The following is a 25,407-nucleotide window of genomic DNA, read 5'->3' as shown; positions in this document are numbered from 1 at the left end:
ACAGAGCTGTAACTCCTCACCTGTTAACAGCTTCACCCTTGTGTTCTGGGGTTCTGTCCTGCCTTCTCCTGACCAAGCGGTGCTGTGGTGGTCGGTCCAGGGACACTGCTGGCACATACAGATGCTTCCCAAAGAGCTTTGGGAGAGACAGGGCAAGACATTATTCCATCTGAACACTGACCCAGCAGGGAATTGTTTGTGTTCAGCTGCTGATTAATCATCCTTTTCCATAATACTGGCATTACTGCTGCACTAAAGTGTCTCTTTGCTAATAGGAGACAACCAATTATAATAGAAAATGCTTCTGGGCCCTGGAATGAGCTTTGTGAGTTTCTGGGAACTGTATAATGCTGTAACATTGGCTTTACCTGCCAAAAGCTTTTGCTATCATTTACGTATTTGGAAGTCCCAACCTTCACTGTTAGGAAGCTGTTCAGTGTCAGTGGTCCTGGTGTTTGATGGGAGGTGAGGTTCTGCCTCTTAAGCAGAAAGGGCATGTTATTGTTCTGATTTAAAGACATTTTCATTCAGCTACAGGTACTGATTCTGTCATGTCAAACCTGATGAATTTCCAGCCCCAAAGAGCTTATCGAGTGTGGCTTGTCAAATCAGAAGGAGATTACATGCTGGGCTTTAGGTAACAAGGTTTCTAGAAATATGAAGTACAAATATTGGGAGAGCTTCAGCCGGTGGCAGTGCTCAGGGCTGCCTGGCATCGGTAATTCTCAAGCTGTTCTGTGCAGTTCTGTGCTCCTGAGGTACTGATGAGGCTCCCTGGGAGCTCTGTCAGACCTGCTGCCGTGGCTGCTGGTGTCCTCTCTCATCCCTGCTGCGGGCAGGACAGTGACTGTGCTGGTCTGTATCCTCCTGGAGGCACAACAACCTGACAGTGCCACGGAGCACTGAAAACCAGAGCCCTGGTGCTCTCTGTAGGTACGTGGGAGCTTGGCTGGGTTTGTGCATCGCTGGGGTGTCCTGCTCAGCCCCGCTGAGGTTAAACTGCTGACAACTGTAACAAAGATACATGCAGAGCCAGTTTCCTTTTGTTTCAAAGCTAGAATTAGGGTCCAAGCTGCAGCTGAATCACAGCACTGTGTTTTCTGAGAAATCCTGTCTCTTCTGGGTGAGAAACCTGATCCTGGGGGGTGCTTCCATTGAGGGTGGCAGCCCCTCTGTAACCACTCACATCGCCTGGAGCACTCAGACCTGAGCAGGGCTGGAAGCTTCAGTCTGCAAAGGAGGACGTTGGAGAAGTACGCACTGAGAGAAATTCCCTTTATTTTGTACAAGGTGGGATACCTCTGCACAGTGAACAAATATATTACAAATCTGTCTTGCCTTAAAAAAGTATTGCCATTTCGGTGCCTGTTCAAAGCTAATGCTCATATACAAGGTACGTTTTTGGGTGCTGGGTTTGTTGTTCTCCTGTTAAGCTCTATGCACATCATTGCATTCAGTGTGAAAACCCAGCTCTGAATAATGGAGCACAATCCCGCTCCCTGGAGTCTCGATGTGAACTTCACAGCAACCCAGAGCTGGTGGTCAGGCGGCAGCGCGGACTGCTTGTGCTCACTGTCAGGTAGGTCTCGACCAAGAGAGTTCCTTTGCAAATTGCCTTTCTCGGGATACTTGTGAGGTAAGTCTTTCTGTTCCTGTACATAAAATATATCCCTACTGGCCCTACAAAATAATTGTCTGCTTACATCTCAGATAAGGCTTTCCTGGAAAATAAAATCACTATTGCTGCCCAGTCACTGCCCCATGCACACATGCAGCATTCATGTAACTACGTATGCATTATCCTGCGGGATGAAGATCTGCTGCTCTGGAGGGGTCCAGAGCCCACCCAGCTCCATCACTGGGGCTCCCCATGCCCTGATGGGAGGGTGTTGTGGTGCTGCACCCAGGGGTGCTGTGCAAGCTGCCAGGGGCTGGTACCACCGTGCCAGGGCTTCCATCCCCAGCAGGGTGCTCCGAGTGATCCGACGCTTGATCCTGGTGTGGCCTGGAGCTGGGATCAAGTCGTTGCTCCAAGCTGGAAGGCTCCTCTGACCAATCCCCCAGACCAGCAGGGTACACAAGCGGTCATGCTTTGAGCAGACTGAGTGGTGCTGGTTTTGGGCTCCTCTGCTTCCATCAGACTGGCGAATGTGCAACAGAATGGTGTGGGTTATACTTAAGAGGCAATTAACTTGCTACTTCTGTGTTTGCCTAATAACATTACATACTGAGAGTCGATACTACTTCATGCTCAAAATCTACAAGGAACTGCTTAACAGCAAGGGTTCTACTTCCTAGGTCAATAAAGATAGAAAATATACTCATGATGGCTTAGTCCAAAACTTCACCATGGCCAACCCCTTGATCCTCCCTTCCCAAACAGCTGCTGAAACACAAACCCCAGTTTCAGCTCCATTTAATGACATTTCAGGTAGAATCATCAGCAGATAAAGATGCACTACATGGTAATGCACATCAAATTAAAGAGGGTCATAAATGGCATGCTGTAAGGGAATCATGGTGAGATGGTTGGTAATGATGGGCTGGAGGAGGGGATGGGGCTTCGCTTTAGGAAAGGAAACCAAACCAGGGTTAGTCTGTGCAAACCTGCAGCGTCCCAGGGCAGGAAATGAAGGTGCATCAGTCTGCACTGCCTGACAGCTCTGATGGCTTTATCTGACAAAGTTGTATAAGGGAAATTAAAGCCTATTTGTGCCAATTGGAGTATTTTGTACCTTGTTAAATCTGCAGTAAGCTGGGTGTGAGGCTCATTGTTGAAACTCAAGTCATTAGCAAAGACCAGGGGACATTGTCCAAACTGTTACGTTTTAGAACCTGCACAGGCCGTGTCTGTGTTAATATTCCTCAGCTCAAGTACCCTGGTACTGAACAGAAAGATAAAAATCTCCGTGCTAGTTACCAAGCGTGATCCGCACAGGTTGCACATGGTCATGGCAGCAAATGGGGTTTCCAGACAATGAAATGACAAGGTTCCCTGCTTTCATTCAGAAAAATGTCCATTTCCATGACAAAGAAGTAAAATATATCCCAGTGTGTTCCAAGTCACCTTGTTCCTAACAGTAAAAGGGTTCTTGATGTAGTTGGTAGAAATGTACATCTCTAAGTCCTTCTACTTAGCATGGTTGTGTGTTTTATTGTACAGCAAAGCCAGGGTTAGAATACACGCCACGGAGAGTTTTTGCCTGGAGCACGTAGGCACCTTCCTGGGGTGATGGACTCCAGTCATGTGTAGGTCCTGTTACCCATATAAAAATGTCTTTATAAATAACATCATGCAGCAGCAGTTGGCCCAAGCTGATGTTGTGTTACGTTAGGTCCTTGTGTGAGACAGTCTGAAGTCCCATCAGCATCCTGCAGCCCAGAAAAGGATTGTCTTCTCTTTTGCTTCCTCAGTTTGTGATTGCAGCACAGTGCACCAGTGAATTTCATCCTTTTAAGACTGCTTGTCCCAAGATGGCCCGTGCGTTGGGCTGTGCCTTACGGGAAGGAGGTCGTAGTGACCAGGAATGTGACTGTTCCTAGGCAGGTCATACGGATTCTGGAGGTAACTGGCACTCCGACCACGGGCGTCTTGGACCACGCTGACAGTGGGCTCTGGGGAAGCAAGGAAAGCTGGGTTATGGTAACCTGCAGCGCTCCCAAGGCTAGTTACTCATGTGTTTTCTCACTCAGCTTCCCAACTCATCTCCTCCAGCTTTACTGCCAGCACATGGAGCAGACTAGGGAGGAAAACACCAGAGCCAAGAGCAGGTAGCTCCCAAAGCCCTGCAGACGATGGCTCCAAAAGACCAACACTTCTGCTCTCGCAATGTCTTGCAGCTGGACTGCAGCAGTTAAAAGCGTGAAGAGGAGCGGTGCCACACTCACATCCCCCAGCCTTGCACAAGCCCCTATCTGGGATGCAGCTCCCCAGCTTAACACACCAAGGCACAGGGCTTCTCCCATGGCCGGCACCTCCCCGCACCGTGCCATATCCATGTTAGGAAAAGGGGAAAAGGAAACATCAGCATCTGCAATAAACACCCCAGCAGCCCCTCTGCCTCCTGCCCCTCTTACCAACTTCATAGATGTTTTTATTGGTGGTCGATGAAGTTGGCATTTCTGAATATGGGGACTCCCTGTGCCCAGGCGATTTCATTTCCACGTAGCTGCTCTCGGAGTGTTTGCATGTTAAAATGGGGGGGTCTTTGATGGTGGCGTATGGGTTTTCGCTGCTGTTCAGGGAACAAGTGCTGGAGCTGCACACAGATTCTTTCATATAATCTGCAAAACAAGAGGGGAGTGGCAGTGTTAGCACCATGAGCTTCCCTAGGTTAATTCAACCTCTGCACAAGTGTGGGGGGACAAGGGGCAGGGGGTAAGGAAGATCCTCGAAGCATCCAGCACAGACACCCGATGCGTGGGCTCGGGGTGGATCCAGACCATTGCATCCACTCATTAGCAGGAGAGAAATCGGAACCTCAGGTTTTCCTGTAAAAGGCTCTAGTTGTCATTTACTGCAGTACTGAATTGGAGGTGGCATCCTTCCCTCCCTCCCCCTAATGCCTAAGGAGCTTTAATCCCACTCCACATGGCTGTGGTATGTCGATTCTGCCAGCAGGACCTTCTGCTGGTCCCTGGCCTGTTGGGCCAGCTACAGGGTTGGTGTCCTGGGGCTTTGGTCAGCATCCAATGCTATGAATACAGAACATTTTCAGCAGGCTTAGAACTGCATCAGTGCAGTGCGTGTCCCCTGAGAGCTCTGGTTTCTGGGGCTATCCAGCACCAGGAAAAGCCAACTTCATATTCCCACTGCCATTAAGACTGGGCTGCTCCTGCTAGTGGGGAGCACTTGGGTTTCCACAAAGGGGAACAAGCCTCCATCTGAGCCTTGCTTTTGCTTTGCCTTTTACTCCCTCCGGGCCCCCCCCCCCCAGCTGTCCATAATCTACTGCTCCTCTACCCTAGGCTGGAGGAAACAGGAGATGGTGACGGAGGAGGCCCTACATGGGGAGAGCAGGGTTGGTGTGAGAGCTGTAACCAGAGTCTCCTCTGTGAGTGCCCCTGGGCTGGCCGTGCCAGCCTGCTGCAGGGTACGGTGCCAGTCTTGCTTTAAACATAAAAACCAAGAGAGAATAAATGGACATTCAAGAACGTGCCATTGCTGCCGTGTGCATCCTGCTGGGCACTGCCAGTAATTTAGAATTAGAGCGATGCAATGAAAGATGAGGCATTTTCTTGTGCTGGGTTACAGTACAAAGGCAGATCCTGGTATATATGAAATACTCCCGGTGAAATAGCGGGACTTGCAAAATAGCTGCAATCCCAGCTGCCCCCGCTGTCTAGTATGGGAGACAAAAAGAGAAATGCAGGTTAAGAAATAGACAGACAACAAGATATCGCTTCTCCTTTACAAACCTCACCTCTGCGCCTGTCCTCCCCGACCTCCTCACTCACTCCTCACGTTTGCTTCACTCCTTGCTGGGATTCTCCCTCCCTCCCTCAGCTCAGGGGTTGTGTCTGGGTGTCCATCCTCACCCCGGGCCTGGCGCCCCTTTGCCTTGGCTCTGCACGAGCAGGCACCCGGAGCAAGGTGTCAGGTTGTATCCTGCAGGGAGCTATTGAGTTTCTGTGCTCTAATTGCAGTGGTGGGAGCAATCAGGGTGAGTGAAACCAGCTGTGGGAAGCTCCACCTCAAAGCAAACCAGCTGCACCATGAGGGACCATGAGGGACGTGAGGGCCCTGCCACCAGTGCAGTGTTTATTGAGCTATAAACTCCTCTGAGTTCAGCCTGGGTGACATTAGCAGTGCCTTTGCTTCAGAGTGAAACACATCTGTTTAGTAGAGCACAGGAGACAAGAACCAAAGCCACACAAACATTCCCAGGCTGCAGGCACTAGGGTTGGGCCCTCCAGCTTTCCCAACCCCATCCCAGTATAGGCACGTCAGTGGGAAGCTGTCTTGTCCTGTCCTATTGAGCAATGGAGCAACCCCGTAAGACTTGTGCACATGGGTGAGCTCACTGTTAGCAGCTTTTTCTAGGTATATGACTTAAAGGAAGGTGCTGCGCAGTGCTGCAGGTTGATAGCTGTGTGGGTCAGTAGCCATCTCTTCATGGAAGTGGGTACCTCAGAGCTGGCTTAGGCAAAAATCCCAGCACATCCTGCATTTTATTAAGTCCAGCTCAGCTACTTTTATCTCCCTAAGCTAAAATGCACCTGCAGTGCTGCTGGGGCTGACAGCACCCCCCAGGCAGGTGCCCTCAGGCTGTACCCACAGCACCAGCGCTTCCCTTCCCAGAAGAGACCGGTGAAATCCCACTTGGGCTGCCCAGACTCATTTGGCCTCTCCTGAGAGCTGCCTTTTCCCAGAAGATACTGGGAAACAGCACGCCAATTCCCACTGACGTAAATGGGAATTCTGCATCTAGCTGGGGACCAGACCCTTTGCTCTGGGTGCAATATAACTTACAGAGCACCAGTGTGTGCGTGGCAGTGTGCTGTACACCAGGGAGCCCTTAGCCACAAGATGTGTTACGCACAAGATCACAGGGAATTTAACTCTCAAGGCTGTAGAAGTGTCTGAGTTACTTTGCCATGAAGGGGGATTGGGGGTAATTAAGAAGTGTGGCATCAGTTTAACCCAGAACAAATGATTTAGGAAGCCTCATCCCAGTCACCCTGTAGGACACATGCGAGCTCTGGCCATGCTGCCTCATTGTCCCCCTGTGTATTGAGCTCTTGTAGTGGTGCCACAGCACTCACTGTGAGCACTCCATCAGCTGGACACACTAGAGATAGATGGGGAAATATGGGGAATAGGCTCTAATTTTGAAGTCCCTGTCTCTGTGTTGCCTGGATACCAATCACCAAACCTTTGAAGGTTTTAGTTTTGATACCAGGGACTGGAAATGCATTTGTTCCTCCCACAGACCAGGCTCCTCTCTGATGATAATCCTCTGGCATCCTGATGCCCAGCCTTGGTACCTACAGCCGCGTTTGAAGTGCTAAGGCACTATGATGTATGCAGGTGAAACACGTTCTCCTACTATGTAATCCCATGCATGGGTGATGTTCAGCATAGCGTGCCTTGCTGGCTGCTGTCATTAACCTGCCTAACCTTGGCTGCTCTAGGACAGCAACACAGCAACAGCTTAGTGCTGCTTTTTGGAGTGTGACACAGCTGTGGGACACATTCCTGTCCACCAAACAAATGAACCACACTGAGCCAAGCCCTCAACCCCTGAGGCAAGTGCACCAGTGTTTTGAACACTGGGACTTTGCTGGCCATCGTGCAAAGCCTGAGCTCACATTAATCCACCAGTGCATCAGCCCTGGGACCAACCTTGTGCCCTCCCGGCAGAGCATCCCATGCAATGCTCTGGGCTGGGCTCAGCACCAAACACCATTTTCAACTGCAGGGCAAGCTTTCTCCAGCGAGACCTAGCAGATACTGATGGGAAAAGACATCATCTTTAAACTGCATTAAAGTATGTAAGAACAAAGCACCCGCATGCCAAGTCTTCTTGCTGACAGAATCCAATTGTTTGGGACTGGAAGTTCGTTTCATGTGAACGACCCAGCTTAGAAGATACCTTCTCTCCATCTTTCATAGGAATTTAGCTAGGCAGGGCTAACGCAAGACCTGGCAAGGGCAAGGAGAACCGCACGCTGAGCACAGGGCCCATCGCTCAGCTCCTCCTGGGAATGAGAGTGCCCCCGGCTGCCTGAACCCAGAGCCTGACCTCAGACTGAGCTGCCAGAAGCCTGTGGCCATCCAAGGGCAAATGCTCCTGAGAAATCTCTGCCAGCTGCCTGCAGGTGACGTTCAGAACCCCCCTGGCACGTCAGGTGTGTTCCTGTGTCCCCAGCACCCTGCCCCTGTCAGCGCCAGCAGAGCCACAACACATCAGCCTCCCTGACATGGCTTCCAGGCCTGAGTGTTCAATTTGCAAGTGATAAACATGTACAGAAAGTGGCTCAGATCCTAACTAATGAACAGAACGTGCAGCAGCAGGAAATGCATTCACAGTTGCTGTTCCTGTGATTCCTATTCTCCCATTCACACTGTGTGACTGTGCCTCTGGATGGGGATTCCTCCTGCATGTGTTCAAAGCAGCTTTTTGACTTTTTAAGCACAGTAATTTAGTTGAAGCTAATCTTGAAGTTCATAGTTCCATGGAAAGAGAACAACCTGCCCGACTAGAATAAGAAGAAAATCATTGAAGGAGCTGAAACCAGTGGCCTGAGTCAAATCTACATACATAAGCTAGTTTTATAGGGAAGGACTTTGCCATGGATCAGTGGTTTCCTCTGGCAAGCCTGGATGTTAAGGTGATGTTTTAGCAATATTATGCCACTTTATCTTGTAAACAGCAGCTACAAAGTGGTGTTTTCTAGGCCTGGCTATAAGCTGGTCATTGCTTTTTATGTGCACTTTCAATGTCCTTTGTTAGCTCAGGTAAAGATCTTGCTCAGTCACACCCTGGCCATAGCAAACCAGTGAGTGCCTTGACACCGGCCCTGGGTGGAGGCACCGTTTTCCCTGTTACTCAGCTGACACCAGCTCAAGGACATTGTGCAGTTTACCTGCTGGGCTGAGGGAGGGACATTCCCAGCTGGTGCCTGCAGACACAACAGGCTGGGATTCAGATGAGGGACTTCAGCCTGAAACCGGCGTGTTCTGAGGGAGACAGACTCCTTGCTGCATCTCCTGTACCACAAGCTCAGTGTGCCAAACCCAGCCCAGACTATCAGGAGCTTGTGGGGACCACTGTGCCAAGTGGTCTTGAAGTCCATACTGAACTGGAGTATTCTGAATGTAAACCTGGAGGACAACTGAAACATCAAACCACTGGGCCTTGTGCTCGTGACTCATCTACAAACCCTTTTTAGAGCTGCCCTGGAGTCAATGCCCATTAATTGCTTCATGCCAGCGTGACTGGTTAATGTTCTGAGCGAGGTCTTTTCTCAAGCTCTGCTATAAATCTCTTGCAGCAAGGCCACGCAGCAGGGTCAGCTTGTTTTCTAGTGGCTTTGTTTAAGCTCTGGAGAGCCAAGAGCCTTACGGAGCCACAGCTTGGGCAGATGCACCAGTCTGTCATCAGCACCTGCACCAGGAAGCCCTTGTAGATGACTAATGGGTCCTAAAAGAGCTTCCCCTGGCCAGACAGCTCCATCTGCACCTCCTGTCCCTGCAGCAGAGCCCTCCCTTTTTGTCTCCTGCTGCTTTGCTGGGGCAGGAGCCTCCAGCCTGGTAAAGACTTGAATCCATAATTCGTGGGCCCCAGACATCTGGCTCGGAGTCAGGAATGCTGCCAGCTGAGCGTATGGTGTAGGTAATGGCTCTGTCCCTTTCTGCCTCTGCATGGCCCCGCTCCTGGGTGCTCAGGTCTCTCCTATCTCACCTCTTCTAGGACACCCTCCTCAAACTCTTTGCCAGGGTGGCTGCAGGCACTGGATACCATACCTTTGAAGCTTTTTTCCATTATGTATGTGTTCTGACGTCTATCCATCCCACAAGCACCTGCATGGAAATGATATATAATGGAAAACAAATAAATATTTATGTAAATTGGATTGCGTTGATGACTGAGCAGCATATATTCTTTCCCCTAAATTGTACATCAAGGCCCTCATTTAGGGAGGCTCTTAAGCACATCCGCAGCTGTAAGCATGCACTCAGTGCAGTGGGGGTTCTGTGCACGCCCGGAATTATGCATATGCTTAAGAGCTTCCCTGAAAGGGAGGGCTTTCCTGACGCAGGGTGCTGCTCTTTACCAGGAGCAGCTATCCATCAGGAGAACAGCAAGAAAACATCATCTGCTGCTATGTTCATTACTGAAACACTGCATTGGATTAGTAGGAGCCTAAACCATCTCCTTCTGAACTTGAGTCCACAGGTTCCGTTACATTACCCTGTGGCCAATTCTGGGCTTTGCTTCATCGTGGATAGTATGGTATTTAATTCACAATCTTAGATTCTAAGGTGTGTACAATCCTTCTCTATTACCTACTATGGCTTGCTTATCAATTTGCATGGTTCAAGAACTGAAGTGACCACAGTCCCCAAGTGACTACAGCGGCCTGAAAATGCAGTAACTGAGAACAGAGCTGACAGCAAAGACTTCTGCCTCATGCAGCTTTGTCTCTTACAGAAGCAAAGCTAGAAGGGGGTGGGAACCTTTACTGCTAATGATCCTAAATATCAATCAAAAGGCAAATCTAATGGAAGCCTTTAAATCTTTTTAACTATAGAGTCTGCTATTTCTCACTGACTAGCAAAGTCAACACAAATTTGGTTAGAGAGATAGAAATGTCCTTGTGGCTTATGGGATTCCCAATCAAGTAACGAAGTTACGCTGGTAAAAGTGCCTTGCAAACAGCATGTCCCAGAGGTCTCCCAGCTCTTTGTCCTTGTATGTCCTCTGGTCTCTATAGAAGAAGCTGTCACCACTACTGGCAATGCTGTACCAGTCCCCTTTTCATAGCACCTTTGCTTTTGGTGAATAAGGAGAATCACTGCATTAGACAATAGATGTGTTACTGGCACATCAAAGCCACCCCCCTTTGCAGCGTGTCCATCCTGAGCGCAGGAAAAGGGCTGTGGTTCACATCTGGCTCTCTCTGATGGGGCTCTTGCCTCTGTAGCCCAGAGTGACTGCCCAAAGCTTTTGAGCACCTTCTGCTTTGTTTTCCACCACTTGTCCTGAGCCAATTCCCAGACTCACTCCCTGAAAGGAGCAGCAGAAGGCAAGGCTGACTGGGTGGTTTGGGCACAGTGGGGAAGCTCTTTCACATAGCAGTATTTGCTGTGTGCTTTGCTTCTCTCCTGCATTCTCTAGGGCAGAGTCCTGAGTGAAGAGGATGGAGCTGATTCATCCCTTGGCTCACATCCACAGCGCTGGTGCTCTCCTTCCCAGCAGTGGTGCTCCCAAAGGCCATTCCTGGTGATCACACGTCCTGGCAGGGCTGAGCAAGCCCCCATGGGCAGAACACCCAAGCAGGGCAGCTTCACAGGCACACACACTCAGGAGCCTCTGGTAAGAAGCAGCTCATACCACACAGAGCAAGGCTGGAGTGTTGGTGGGCACATAAATGGGCTCAGAGGGTGAAGGGGGCCATACCCACAAAGAGAAAACAGCAGCAGGGAAATAAAGGAAACCCAGGCTGACCCATGGGAAGGTGCATTGGATGCAGCATTGCTCAAATAGAGCAACAGCGACATGGGAAAGACTTTCTGGCTTTGGAGGGCTGGGATGAATAACTTTGCTCAAGATCACGACCTTTAAAATATTGACCAGCCGTTTCAGAGTTAGAGACAAAGCAAGGAGCAAAAAACACGGGAGTGATCCTGCAGGACAATGTCCTCATAACTGCTGGGGATTAATTAGATGCTTAGAATAAGGACCATGAGGAACAGGTGATTTATGGAAACGGAGCTTCCCCAGGGAATGGTTACCTGTGCTCACTGCACGGTGCATCCCTGTGCAAGAATGTTGCATCTGTTCTGAGCATCCTCATCAGATCTTTACAGGAATGATCCCACTGTGACCGTGAAGAACCTGATGAAAGCTGGAGCCTTGGGGCTGCTGTGAGGCCTCAGCGATATCAACCAGCACTTTTGGTGGCTCGGAGAGGAAGGACTCCACCTTCTGAGCATATTTTGTTAGCTCAGCTCCCTGTGAGCTCCTGCCAGTGCTATTGCAGATGTCAGACATGTCTGGAAGGGCTTCTGCAGCCACAGACATCACTGTGTCTGCTCTGAGTTAGCCCAGACTCGTTAGACCCTGCTGGAGGGCAGGTGCTGTGTGAACACAGCGTTCAGCTGAGTGAACCTGACTGGTTCTGAGCTGGGCAGCAGGCAGTCCTTGCTCACCCTGAGCTGCAAAGCAGCACTTTGCCATACTCAGAGCTCACTCCAGTGTAGCTGTAGAAAACTGAGAATCCTTCTTAAGGGAGGATGGCTCAGAAAAGCTGGGATACACCCGCTAGAAAAGATAGATACAGGCAGGGTTGGTGCTGCACAACCTCTCAAAGCCCTTCCCAACCTGTTCCCTGTAATTCTGCCTTTAGTCTTCTTCTATGTCTTATAATCCTGTGGGTTTATGACCCATTTTTGCCTATTCATTGCATTCCTCGGGAAGTGAAATGAATAATAGATACGTTATTTTTTAAACTGCAAAAGCAATTAATGTGGAAGGGGCCTGAACAGGGCAGGAATCTGGCTCTTCAGGAAAGGCCAGGTTTAAATCTGGAGTTAAACTGGCTGCGGGCTGAAATCACAGTCTCGGTTGGAAATATTTTTCCCCACCTTCTGGCTTTGAGAAAGATGCAAAGTCAGGTCTGACCCAACCTTTGAGTCACTCGGGATGTGCTGCAAATCACACTCCAGGCTCTGCTCTGAGCACTGCTGTTAGGAAAGCATTACAGCTAAAACCAGTTTTGTCTGCAGCCCGCTGTGCCCAGCACTCCAACTAATGAGCATAGCAACCTTTTCTGCACTCAGTGGGTGGTTTAGGACATTTGACTTGCTTGGAACAGGAGCTGGAAGATGGACTCTGCAGTTGTGTAATGCAGACTGGACTGGAGGAGAGAGGTTAGGGAGCAAACAATTCCGGTTCTGCAACAAGAGACAGTGAATAGGAAATGCAAAGACAAGGCATTCCTTGTGGGAGTAAGCTGCATTAAACAAGTAGTGACACATGGCAAAGGTGACAAAGCCGCCTTTTCTTGGCACCACAGATACCCCAAACCCTGATATCTCAAGTGCTGATCCATGAGAATGACTTGTGCAATGTGCTCATCACTAGACTCCATTTAACAGGTATGATTCTCTCTCTGACAAAGCCTGATATTTGAAGCTCCCAAGGAAATGTTCCAGCAGTAAAAATACAAGCTTTGTTCTGCTCCGTGCATTTCCCAGTTGGAAAGAACGCAAACCTGGCAACTGAAGTCCTGTAAACCAGCTAAGATATCCCCGTGGTGCGGGCAGCCCTTTCTCTGCTCCCTCAGAGAACATCTTTCTTCCTTTCCCTTTCCAAATAAAATATCCAAGGGGTGACTCCTGGCTGAGCAAAAGCCAGTGATGCAAACTGGGAGCAATCAAAAGGTGATTTCCAAAGCTGTAAAAGCACAGCCTGCAAGAGCGAGGAGAGCAAAGAGGGATTAATCAAAGCATTCATGTGCCTGTTACCTGTGGGATCGCCTTTATGAGATACACAAGCAAATAAAGTACATGGTGTTTCCAGAAACATCCTGTTGACCCTCTTATAGACACAGAACTAAAGACACATTGCTTGGAAGTGAGGAGCTGTGGTGCCAAGCACACAGAAAAGGGCACGATGCCCCCATCAGCTGAGCAGCAGGGCTCTGCTTCTGCTAGAAGCAGTCTCCTGAGCTGCCAGCCCTACTCCTCAGTGAGTAGCTTGGGAGTAGCTGCTTCTCCTGCTCTCCCTGAGCTTGGAGATCAAAGTGGGACCTAAGCCTGGATCCAGCATGGAATGGAGAAGCAAGTCTGTCCCCATCAGAAGAGTCCCTGAGTCCTTATATCCAGTCTGAGCACAGCCATGACCCTGAGAAGTGAAGGTATGCTGCAGATCAAAATACAGAAGGTGTCAGCCTGGGATAGGTCTGGACCACATCCACCCTTGAGCACAGACCTGATCAGAAATGCCTTGCAGAGGTCAAGGGAAAAAAAGGGAATTAAGAAAACTCCTTGTGCTCGCAGGTTTTAGCAGACGAGTGGCTCAGGTAATTTTCACACAGATATTCTGATGATTTCCTTTCCCCCAGCTCTAATTCATATTTATGACACTTGCAATTCCTAACAAGCCTACAGACATTCCTGTGAGCCAGGTTCATCCAAAGATCCTGTTCTTTGGCACCACTGCCTCAGCCAGAGGAGCTGCTGGCTGAAGAGCCAGGGAGGTGAGCTGGGGGCTTTCCATCCGCTCCCAACTGCTACACATCTTCTCTCTATAACATTGCATGGGGTCACAGCAGAGGGGCTGTCCACTTCCATTTTAACTGTTTTTAACTGAATCCACCTGCTATCCCAGCTGGAGCATCAGTGGCATAAAAACTAAGGCTAACAGTTGGATGAGAAGGTGCTTCCTCTAACTCTTCAGTACTTCCATGCACGAAGGTCAAGATCCCCCATGGGAACTTATTAGGCTTCACTGATATTACCTGTTTACAATTCAAAATCAAAGTTTTTAGCTTTCTTCTGAAATTTGCACACATAGGTGGAATCTGCAGCTTTTATTGCTGTGGGATTACCATGAAATGAAAACATTTTATGGTAAAAATGGCCTTGAGCTGAGCAAGAATTCAGCATCATCAAAGTCAGCACAAGTAAGTGTTGATTTTCATACTGAAAGGGAAGAAAAAATCTCTCATTGTTACCAATTAGTGTGAAAAAAACACTCTGGAGGAAGCAAAGAAAACAAGGAAAAAATGTATCTGGGATGCAAAATGCAATGGAAAAAATAGTGACTGTTTTGCTTAACTAAAGTATTTATCACTTCTACATCATTCTTACTGCAAAGGCACTTAGCATCACTTCTGCTACTAAAATAAAATGCATGAATGCAGGACAAATCTGGCACTCAGGGAGTTCCGGACACTGCAAGCTAAGAATAAAGCCAGTGAGCAAAGCAGTAAAATGGGAAAAAGAAAATGAACTTGATTTGAGGAGCATTTGGAAATCCTCACCCCCCCCCCCCCAGCTTTCCGTGATATGTACAGATCAACACAACAGCAGTTCTGCAGCTTGTTGTACAGAAGAAAACACTAATGGTTGATAATGATGGAAAAGGTTTTGCATTGAAGCTCGACAGGTTTGTGATTTTCCTGATGCAGGGAAGGCCTGATCTTTGGAGCAAGGCATGGTGTGTGACCAAAAGAGCAGTGACAAGATGCGATGCGTGGTGATGCCCTGTCTTAATTCCTTTGCCATGTGAGCTGTGAGATAGTTGACATTAAAAATCCCACAATACCACTTAATTCTGCACTTTCCATACTGCAGATTTTCAGTAAGGTATTAGTAATCCCAGTAAAGGAAAGGGCGAATGCTTTCTGCCACTGACAAGCTAAACTCCCAGGTGCTTAGATAGGAAAACAAATAGCATCCAAAGCACTAAGTCTGGATGGGTTTGAGATAAGAGCTGCTGAAAACCCTGTTAAAACTGAAGCCAGGGAGAATAAACTCAGAAGGGGCCATTAAACTTCACTCTTGGCTTGTTTGCCCTGCCTGGGCATTCAAAATTGCCTGAAAAATGGCCACTCTGTGATTAACTGGGAGATAACAGAGTGTATTGCGCGCTCCAGCTCCCACAGAGGCTCTGGGTTTATGGACGTGCCAGTATGTGGTGCTCAACTTTATTAAGCATGGAAGGGAAAAAATAATGCCAAATTTGAATTTTTAATGTCCTAAGTTAGTCCTTAAAAAAACATTTATACAGTAGTTGATAGTGATTACACAGAGCAACTGGGGGAGGGAGAGCAGAATGAATATTGGCTCTTCTTTCCCAACTGTGGTTTGTGGTAAAGGAAACCATTTTCAATACTTCATCTTTCACTATTAGCAATTCTGACTGTGAGATAAAGACAACACCAATATTCTCCATTATGGTTAATGCCTTTATGAAAGGCTGACTTGGGTTTGGAATTGCTCTAAAGTCTACTAAAGTGATTAGATTGTTTAAACGTTACTGACCTAGTTCATTCAGATAGCTGTAGGGTCTCCAGTCTGCAGTTTCTCTGTCAAGGGTTTTGTTACTGAGCTGTATCAAAAAGTATGATAATGGGTTAATGCTGAAATAAAGACACTTCCCACCCAAAACTACAGCCCAAGGATGGTATGAATCAAAATGGGAGATGGCTGTTACCTTTGGCCTCACCATTTCAGTTCTTTAGCTGTATGAATCTGACAGTTGTTCACTAGCATTAGGGAAAATCACAAAGGAAAGTCACTTCACCAAGCAATGAACACAAGCATGCTGGAAAACAGAGATTTCCTTCAGCATCCAGGGATCACGACTGGAATGCTTGTATGCATGGAGTGACATGCTGGCAGTTTCAAAACAACTAATGGAGACGGATGGATCAAAACCACCTACATAAGCATGCAAATAGGAGCTGTTTGGAACAAAGGGGATTTTCTAATACATCTGAGTATTTGTTTAGGGAAAGAGATGTAATGGCTACAAGATTTCTCTCAATTCAAGGAAAATAACATTGGCAATAAGGAAGCATGAGGCTCTGTGCAGATCTGCCAGCAAGAGTGGAGCAAGTCCAGGGCTGCCATCCAGATGCTGCTGCTGGAAAGACACCTCTTGCCATGTGGCAGCTGGGACCCTGCGTGTGCCAGCGTGGTGGTGCCATTGGAGGAGGTGGCAGTTGTATTAAGCACATGTGTCAATGTGCTCTTCAATTTTCTGCCCATTATAGGAGTCTCACTTGAGCCAGGTGATGCTCAAGCAGCAGCAGAGACAACAGCAACACAGGTGATGCTCAACACAACAGCAGAGACAAGCACACTGCCAGCCTGAGGGATGGGGATTTGGGGGGGGGGCTTGGAGTGAGCTCACTGGAGCATTTCTTGTGGTGGTCAGCACAGGGAGAGGGGCTGCTGCTTGGGGTGTGTGGCTCCACAAAGCATATGGAGAGGGGCTTTTGACAAGGACATGTAGGGACAGGCCAAGGGGAATGGCTTGAACCTGCCAGAGGGGGGATTGAGCTGAGCTCTTAGGCAGAAGCTCTTCCCTGTGAGGGTGCTGAGACACTGGCACAGGGTACCCAGAGAAGCTGTGGCTGCCCCATCCCTGGCAGTGCTCAAGGCCAGGTTGGACACAGGGGCTTGGAGCAAGCTGCTCCAGTAGAAGATTGGCACTGGATGGTCTTTAAGGTCCCTTCCAGCCCAACCCAGTCTGTGATGCTATGTGATGGGGTGAGTCCCAACAAGGAGGGTCTGTGAATCACTGTAGTTGCTGAGTTTTCCACCTCAACATTTACTTCTCTAAGCCCACATCTGCTGGTCCTGAGGAAGTGTCAGTTCAAGAGCAAATCCCAACCCTGTCTCTGAAAAATTAAAGTTATGAAGCCATCAGAGCTCTCTTGTGTCTGCTTCCAAACAGGAAAGCTCCTGCCTCTGGTTCAGAGAGCTCAGCTCTGCTATTTTACCGTATTTATAAGTAAATGAATAACAATAAAGGAGGTTAAAATTGAAACAAAGCATTCAAAATCACCAAACCATTTCATTTTTCCTGATGTCTCATTAATTTTTGCTTAGCTTTCATAGTGGGTTTTAAGACCCACTGATGTACTCAAGTCTATTGGAATATAAAATCCCAGCTGGTTCCCAGGGCAAGAAGCATTGTGCAGGGATGCTGTGCAAAGAGAGACCAGGGCCCAAACCCTGTTTTGAAGAGACCTGCTGTTAAAGCAGACACAGCCAGAGAGGGATAAAGGGGCTGTCCCATGTAGCAGCTAGGTAAGCTGCTCTGTGCCACCATAGCTGAAGTGGTTTAGCCAGTTGAGTGCTGCAAGGAGCACACCACGGCTTGCAAGGAGTAACCGTGTCATGGGAGGTGGAGAGATAACAGCAGAAAGGAGAAATGCTGGACCCAAAGAGAAGGAAGGCATGGGGCTGGGCAGCCATGCAACTCCTCTGTCCCTTGGTTTAGGGGGGGGGGAGGGCTTAGGGTCAGGATATCTCCTCTGGCAAAAACTCCACTATAAATAGGGCAGTGGGGACCAGCAGGATCCTCCCAACCAGTCTGACCTGTGAGCTTCCCCAAAGCTGGGCCACTGAGGATAAAGCTGCAGAGGTCTGAAGCCTCTCCCTTATCTCCAGGGAAAGCGTCTGCAAGTACTCCTCTCTTCCAGGAACACCACATTTAGGACAACTACACCACATATTACAAACTGCCCATTGACATTTAGAAGCTTTTATCTGATCACAGAAACTTTCATTTGGGTGAAGGTTTGTAACAACCAAAGGCAAAACCCTGCCCTCACTGACTGGATCCTGCTGATTGAATTCCCTTGACTCAGGATGCAGACACTGGTCTGGGGTGTTTTTACACCTAATGTTATCTGCCCTGGCTTAAACAGACACAGAAGAAACTATGGTGTGGGCACAGCAGGAGACAGCACAGGTAGAAAAGACTGTGCAGATACACACACACACACACAATGTTGGGTCTCTACAAGCACCTGCACAGTATTTTTAGAGCTATTCAACTGAAGATGTACACAGGTAGGATTCATCGTTTGTCAAACACCTAATTGTGCTCCAAATGGGCTGAACTCCAGCCTGGAAGAAAGATTCCAGACACACAGTAGTGCAAATACACTGACCACACACACACAGATGTGTGCATATATATGAATATATATATACATATAGGTATACACACAGATACACACAGAGACAGATTAATGGCAGCACACTGAAAGGAACCCATTTCAAATCCATGTGAAAGCCCAGCTCTGGTTGAAAGACCCTGTTGCTGTGGAGCCACCAGCGCTGCCCTTGAAAGAGGTGGTTCTGTGCCCTGCACTGTGTGGGGAGTGAAGCCAAATGATCACAACAGTCCCTTGTGGCCCCACAGCCCTTGAAGCTCCCATCAGAGAGCAGCAGCAGAGCAGTGACAGCTACATCTTAGTGCCTCATCCTGTTCGTTCTCATTTTCTGTCTCCATATATTCCCAGTAAGGTAACGTGGCACCAGCTCATTGGGCACCTTTGCACCAGGCGCTCTCCTCAAGGACATGCCCAGAACAGGGAGTGGATAAAGCTGGTTGCTTGCAGGATTCCTGGGGCAATCCTTGCCTGAGCGCCGTAGCTGTGACTGCACATCCTTGCTCCTGGCACAGACTGTGCATCCGGTGTCTCCCAGTTGACAACACAGGAGTCATTCCTTCATCATCCAGCAGTTCCTTGTAATTCCCCAAAGCTGGGAACACAAACACTGACAGCAGATACATGGGATGGGTGGATGGGGCAATCAGAGCAAACAAGGAGTAGCAAGGTGAGGAAAAGCAGACGGGTTTGTTGCGTGGTTATGGGGGAATGAAGCTGAAGTTCCTGGCCCCACACCCGGTCCCTATAAATCAGTGCAGCCCCACGAAGGGTGCTGGCAGTTTCCATCAGCAGAGCCCACAGCCTTGGTCTTCATTTCCAGACCTCCGGAAATCCACAGACACTGATTTCCAATCCAGCAGCACCACTTGAATCACATTTATTAAAGTCTTGGGGTTTCTATTAAAAGCTGTAGCTTTGCAGGGTTTATAAATCAGCTCACAAACCCAAAATTTGGCATGAAGAGCTATGGGCTAGAATTGATTCCTTTAATGAAATGATTTGGGGACATTTCTGAGTTTTTCAGAATGCAGTCATTAGGAAGAAATGTGATTATAGCCGTCTCTTTGTGCTACCATCATTTCTTAACACACTATAATTTGTTAACTTGTATTTTTTTTTACGATACAAGATACTTCCATTTTTAGCGTGAAGCAAAATTGCTTTTTCTGGAGGAAAAAATACTTCATAGTAAATTTATCCACTAAAAATCCTAGCTTTTAATTTTAGCAGTTTGGTTAAAACTACCTCATATCTGGCAACTCTGCCCTTAAGATCAACGAGATGCTAGCATGAGTAAAGCCAAATCATTACCTGCCCATCTGAAATAGCTGGAGGGATCCCAGTGGCAAGCTGGTCACCAATGTGCCATTTGTCAATGCCTGGGTTTTTAAAGAAGTCCATGGTGATTAGGTTATGAAGTGCTGGCAGGAACTCCATCCTCCTTTATCCTCCAGGACAGCGATCGGTAAGAGCTTTGCCATCAATTTCCCTGTCTACTGACTTCAGGTTTCCATGGTCCAAGCCCCTGTTTCTCAGTTTTAGATGGGCATCCTGAACACTCTGCAGCAATTCTGTATTTGCAGTCTTTTTTTCCTTGGACAAGTTTTAGTTAAAGGTACCTTAATGATACTTTCTGCAGCTGAATTCCTTTTTATTAGCTGGGTGACATCCAGTCAGACCATATCCAGCGACCTCTGTTTTGCAGTTTCTAATTTTATGTGAAGTCTTTGGTAGAATTTAGAACTTCTCTTAATAGATGGGATTCTGCTGGCTTTAAACATTCAGGACATCTAATAGCAATTGAATTTTATGATGTCTGTAGAAGCCAGCAGCACCTGGACTGTAGCTGTGATGCTGTTCTCCTTTGGTAGGGAGCAAGGGTGGAATTAAAAGCTCTGCAAAGGCACAGAGTGAGAATTCTCCATTTGCTTGTGACACACCAGGGCAGCAGCAGCATGCTTTATACAGAGTATTCTTCACAAGCTTCGGCAGCCTTTTGTGGAAGCAAGATACATGCTTATGTTCATGCACAATTCGAATCTCAAACACAGAGCTGGCACTGCGGCATGGGGAGTGGTTCTGTGAATGGTCCCACTGACCCCTCTCTGATCACAACAGGTTCTCAGCATCTGAAAATCTGGTCTTCAACTCAAACAATGAGAGCTCTGATGTGAAGATATGGGTATGGAGTGAGTGTGGATCTCTATCTGCTGTGCAAAATTTTGGTGCAGTAATTCTGTGGCGCAGTTTCACTTGAGTTCATGTATGGTGCTCCTTGCAGCATCATTATTACTTGCACATGGCATAAGAATAAAAGCTAAAGCTACTTGTATGAGCTAATAAATAAAGGTCAAATTTTGGTTTCACTTAAGCTGATAGTAAAATATTGACCCAAGCTGACTTTGCAAGCTCACTCACGTGGGAAAAGCCTTTACTTGTAGTGAGGTGCTGCTAGTTCCTCCTCCTTGACTCCAATGATGATTCTCCTGGACCTTACACAGAGACAAAGCTCAGCCCTGCAAACTCCTGCTGGCAGCTGGAGCAGGCTTTAGGGACATAAGGCTGGAAGGGCTTTGATCACTGAGTCCCCGTGTCCAGCCACCTTTTACTGCAAACACCAAGGCACATAATCACTTTGATGGCTGATCAAGCTCCATTTTAACTGTAATCCGATTTCTTTGTCCCATTAGGCTTACTGGGAAACTATTCCAAAATCTCACTGATCTGATGTTAGAAATCTAATTTCCAGCTTCGATGCATTCATGGCCAGTTCATCCTCATTTGTTCTCATGCCAGCTCTGTCATCTAACTCAAATAGCTCTTCTCCCTCCTAGTGTTTACCTCGCCGTATTTATAGATGGCAATCAAACTCCCTCTCAGCATTCATTTTGCTGGATAAAAGAAGCCAAGCCTTTTTTAGTCTCTTCTCATACGCTCCCCCTTATCCTCCCACTTGCTTTTTTGCCTGCATGTGTTCCAGTCTGAGCACTCCACTAGCACAACTAACCAGCCCTGTCTACACCAGGAGGGTTTTAATGCCTCCACTCACACTTGTCTCTCAGCAGCTTCAAAGGTTTTACCTTCAGGACATGCGTAGGGTCCTGAGCAGTGGCCAAAAGTCTGTCTGGGAGAGGGGAAAAGAGGAGGTGAGACACCTCCCACTGGTCCTAGAAGAGATGCAGGAAGGCTTGGCTCAGCTCCCTTCCTATGAAGACAAACGTGTCTCCCAAACCATGGTCCTCAGTGCAATGCTGGACCTTTTAGCTCCTGCTGTCAGCCATCCTCACCCACCTCGCTTCCCCAGTGAGGTACACGGACAGGAACAGAAGAAAAAAACCCACAAAAATAACAGAGCTGAAAGGACACCAAGGGAAGAGGAGAGAAGGGGCAAAATAAGACACAGAAAGAGAGGACAAGAGGGGCAGGGGGAGCACATGAGAGAAAAAACCTTCACAAACTGGAGCACGGCTGCATCTCCCCACTGCCCTGTCTTTGTACCTTGCTCAAGCTGTCTCTCTGAAAGAAGTGATAGAGGAATGGTTCCAGTCCATTGCCTCAAGGCATGATCTCCTTTGAGCACAGGGAGGAAAACACATCCAGGGCTCTGGCTCAGCAGTTCAGAGATTCCTCATCCTGCATCTGTGCTGGTTCCTTTGTGACCCCAGCTGGCACTAGAAAGAAATGAATCCTCCAAGTACAACTTGTGCACATTTCCCTGAGAAAGTGGGAATGGCACCAGGCAAACTGATTTGGAAATGAAACTCGTCAAGGCAGCCATTAGGGGCTTTATATGCTCTTTTGTCTTACTTGGCTGGAGAACTGCACAGACAGAAGCAGCTTATTTTTGGCCATCCTCAGCTATTCAGTACTGTAAAGCATTCTCATGAATAAGTAAGATGGTGGGAGATCTACAGGAAATATCATGCCATATATTTTGATAAGTGCCCTGAAAATACCAGATCAAGACAACCTGATCTGACTGACAGCTGGTAACAGTACTACAGCAGGGTGGGCAGCTTCCAGGCTCATCCAAATGCACTGCTTGGGTTTTAAACCTTTTCTGCAGCTTAATATTTCAAGTAGCTCTGGGACAAGATGGCACTGCAGGTTGGGAAACCAGGATAGGTGCTTGCTTTGACGTTGTCTGAATTCATCTAAATTGCTGCAACAGGATTAGCAGTCCAGATCCACACTCCTGGTGTTCATCCTAAATTTGACATTATGAATGCTTGCACTTCCAATTTGGGGAACAAAACTGCATGATGCAAGGGGACCACCTATATTGGAAAACATATTTACACATCTGTCTAAACTTCTCTCTGAGAAATCTCTGGAGCTGGCCTTTTAATTACATCTTAATGAGTTTTTCTTTTAATAACCAAGGAATGACTTACAGGAGCACGTGGAGAAATATTTTTGCATTCCCTGTCTCATTCAATAGTGTCTTTTTTTGTTTGCATTAATCTTGTTCTCATGGCTTTCCAGTTAACAGAGCTACATTTGGATTAAGGTGACACAGCCTGCAAGTACCACCAGTTTTAAAGCTGACAACCTTGATTGGATCAAATGCATTTCCTTTCTTCCTCTGCTCCCTACACTTTGCCTCACCTTGGCTTATTAAGGCTCTAAAAGGAAAAGCTATCTTACTACTTCCCATATCTGAATCTATTGCTAACATGGACAGGGTTGTCCATGAATGGTCCTAGGGAATCAATAGACACATGAGATAAGTAACTCCTGGATGTTTGAGCAATACAGTCTGAATAGCTCTCAGAACGTCCCTGGATGAGAACAGTGCTCAGAAGCACCCTAGGTACCTTCTTGCATCTATCTACTTGTCTGTGTCAGCAGGGAATTTGTGTGTCTACCGATCTGGAAACAAAGCAAAGTTAGATTTACTGACTTAATGCTGCATTGATTTACTTCTGTTATGTTAATGGATAATTACTCTAGTTATTTATCTTCTCTGAGAAGCAAACATACCTTACAGTTGCTAGACCCCTAGCACTATTGACCCAGACAGGCATGTGCTGCACTCCAGTTACCATGCACAGAGATTATGAAGACACACAGAAAGCAGACCTTTTTTGTGTCTGTTAGAGCTCCCATGTCAGGAGCTGCTACACTGGGGTTTTAAATAATGCTGGCAGACCAGAGGATCCAACAGGCATTGCTTTGGTTGATTTCCTTGAACTGATAAGAACATTGCTACAGTGGGGTGGGATGATATCTACCTTACTGGAGCTGTTTCCATCCAGATTACTGGTAAAGAAGCGTGAAGTCACACCACATGAGAGAGTGTGGTAGCTTGGATTGGAAAAGCAATGTACAGTGCCGCTACCTTGAGATACATCTGGGGAGAAAACAAGTCATCACAAAGTATTTTGGAAGCCATTACGATTCTTAAGAAACTGAAAGCATGGTAGAGATGATCTAGCTTAGAACAATTTGTTAGAGCACTGGCTGTTACTGAACATCTGCAGATGAAATCTCTCCTGCATTACCATGGTGTGAATCTGGACTATTAACATTACTATCAGGTAAAAAAAGCCAATTATTTCATTAATGCAGTGTTATCTTTTTGAAGGTCTTAAAAAGTAATTCCTGGCAGTCCAGCTGCTTCGCAGGTGAGGGAAGAAATGCAAAACTCAGGAAATGCATGGTCTGCAACACAGTTTCTTGCTTAAACCCATGTAAGAGCTACTGTTGTGAATAACCCTTGGAGTTGTGAAACAATTAATTTGACACAAAAAAAGATAGTTAATGTTAGAAATTCAGGTGCTATAACCATACCAAAGAGTCCAAACCATTTTACATAGCTTTTTGTGCAAAGACTTAGAAAACCAGAAAACTGCAGCACTGAAAGGCAAACCTGGGCAGTTACAGTGTTATGCTTAGAGACATTTCATCTATTTCCTCACTTTAACTTACCAACACATTACCAAAGAAATTAATTTATCAAGAAAGGCATCATATTTACACTGGCACTTCTAATGAAAACATCAATCCCAATCAGGTTCCAGCTTAACAACAAATTGATAAATATTTCAAGGTACCATCAGAAGAAAGGAGGAGAAGCAGCATCATTTGAATAGCCATGCCCTGTAAGAAGTAAATGAATGGGTTTTAATAAACCATGGGCTTAAACTGTAGGTGGAAAGGTTAGTTACAGGAAACACCTTCACACAGAAAGGGTAATGAGGTGCTGGGGTGGCAGTTTGTGCCCATCAACAGTGATGTCTGGCGGAGGTTGGCAGCCGATAGGTGAGGAAGGACATGGACCTGGCTGGCACTGCCTGCGGGAGTCACCATCAGCCTCTCCTTGCCCTCTGCGTTTGCATTCCTGTGAGCATGCACTTTGCTTTGCTGACATCTTGTGGAGATCTAGATTTAGCTTAATTTACTGCAAAATATCCCGTTTTGAATAAGTGGTTTTATCTGCAGGGTGTCTGTTCCAGAGCGGCTCTGGCACAGAGCTGAGAGTACACTGCCCGGGCACATACATATCTGACTGAGCATTTATTTTCTGCTGAAACACGCAGAGCCATTTCTGAGGTCAGCTCTATCTGGTACTAAGTGCAGAGCCTTTTAGTACTAGCTGTTTTCTGAGGTTGCTGCTAACAAAGTATCTCTGATTAGGATGTGATTCCAGAGCTACAGTCATTGCATTTAACTCCTTCCAGCTAGCCATTGCCCAGCACAGCAGCCAGGCTGCCAGGGCTCTGCCATGTCCCCTCACTCTAACTGTGATATTTGCAGTAGAATTAACAAGAAACAGATATCTCTTGAAATAATGAGAACTGGGGCTAAAACCCAAACACTGTGTGCCCATGGCAAACACAGCTGCTCACAAACAGCCTCGAACCTGCTAAGGAGGGCTTGGCAGCTCCCCAGGGGAGCAGAGCTCATCCATCCTTCTCACAACCTGCGCTCCCAGTTAAATATAGACACTTGAATCCGTGTCTTTCTGCTCTGTAGGTGAGTGTTGATGGCTGAGTCACACCAGCTCTCAGCTCTGTCTTCCCCCTTCCCTTATCT

General features: G+C 47.4%; 1 protein-coding gene across 3 annotated transcripts in view; it reads right to left on the bottom strand.

The window, feature by feature from the left end:
• Positions 1 to 2,399: 2,399 nt before the first annotated feature.
• Positions 2,400 to 25,407, bottom strand: part of MEGF11 (multiple EGF like domains 11) — a 265,656-nt gene continuing 242,648 nt past the window's right edge. For all 3 annotated transcript variants that reach the window (XM_061371167.1, XM_061371166.1, XM_061371168.1), the window contains 5 exons: positions 23,604 to 23,722; positions 15,719 to 15,785; positions 9,470 to 9,526; positions 4,078 to 4,284; positions 2,400 to 3,615 (listed from right to left, as the gene is read on the bottom strand). In XM_061371167.1, the coding sequence (XP_061227151.1) occupies positions 3,455 to 3,615; positions 4,078 to 4,284; positions 9,470 to 9,526; positions 15,719 to 15,785; positions 23,604 to 23,722 (611 nt within the window). In that variant the 3' untranslated portion in view covers positions 2,400 to 3,454. The remainder of the gene's footprint in view (positions 3,616 to 4,077; positions 4,285 to 9,469; positions 9,527 to 15,718; positions 15,786 to 23,603; positions 23,723 to 25,407) is intronic.

The sequence above is a fragment of the Neopsephotus bourkii genome, unplaced genomic scaffold, assembly GCF_033783945.1.
Source record: "Neopsephotus bourkii isolate Nb327-2 ecotype Australia unplaced genomic scaffold, CSIRO-AGI_Nbou_v1 NB_1572, whole genome shotgun sequence".
Classification (NCBI taxonomy): Eukaryota; Metazoa; Chordata; class Aves; order Psittaciformes; family Psittacidae; genus Neopsephotus; species Neopsephotus bourkii.
The sequence above is the reverse complement of the archived record's forward strand: the minus strand, read 5'-3'. Positions and strand labels throughout refer to the sequence as shown.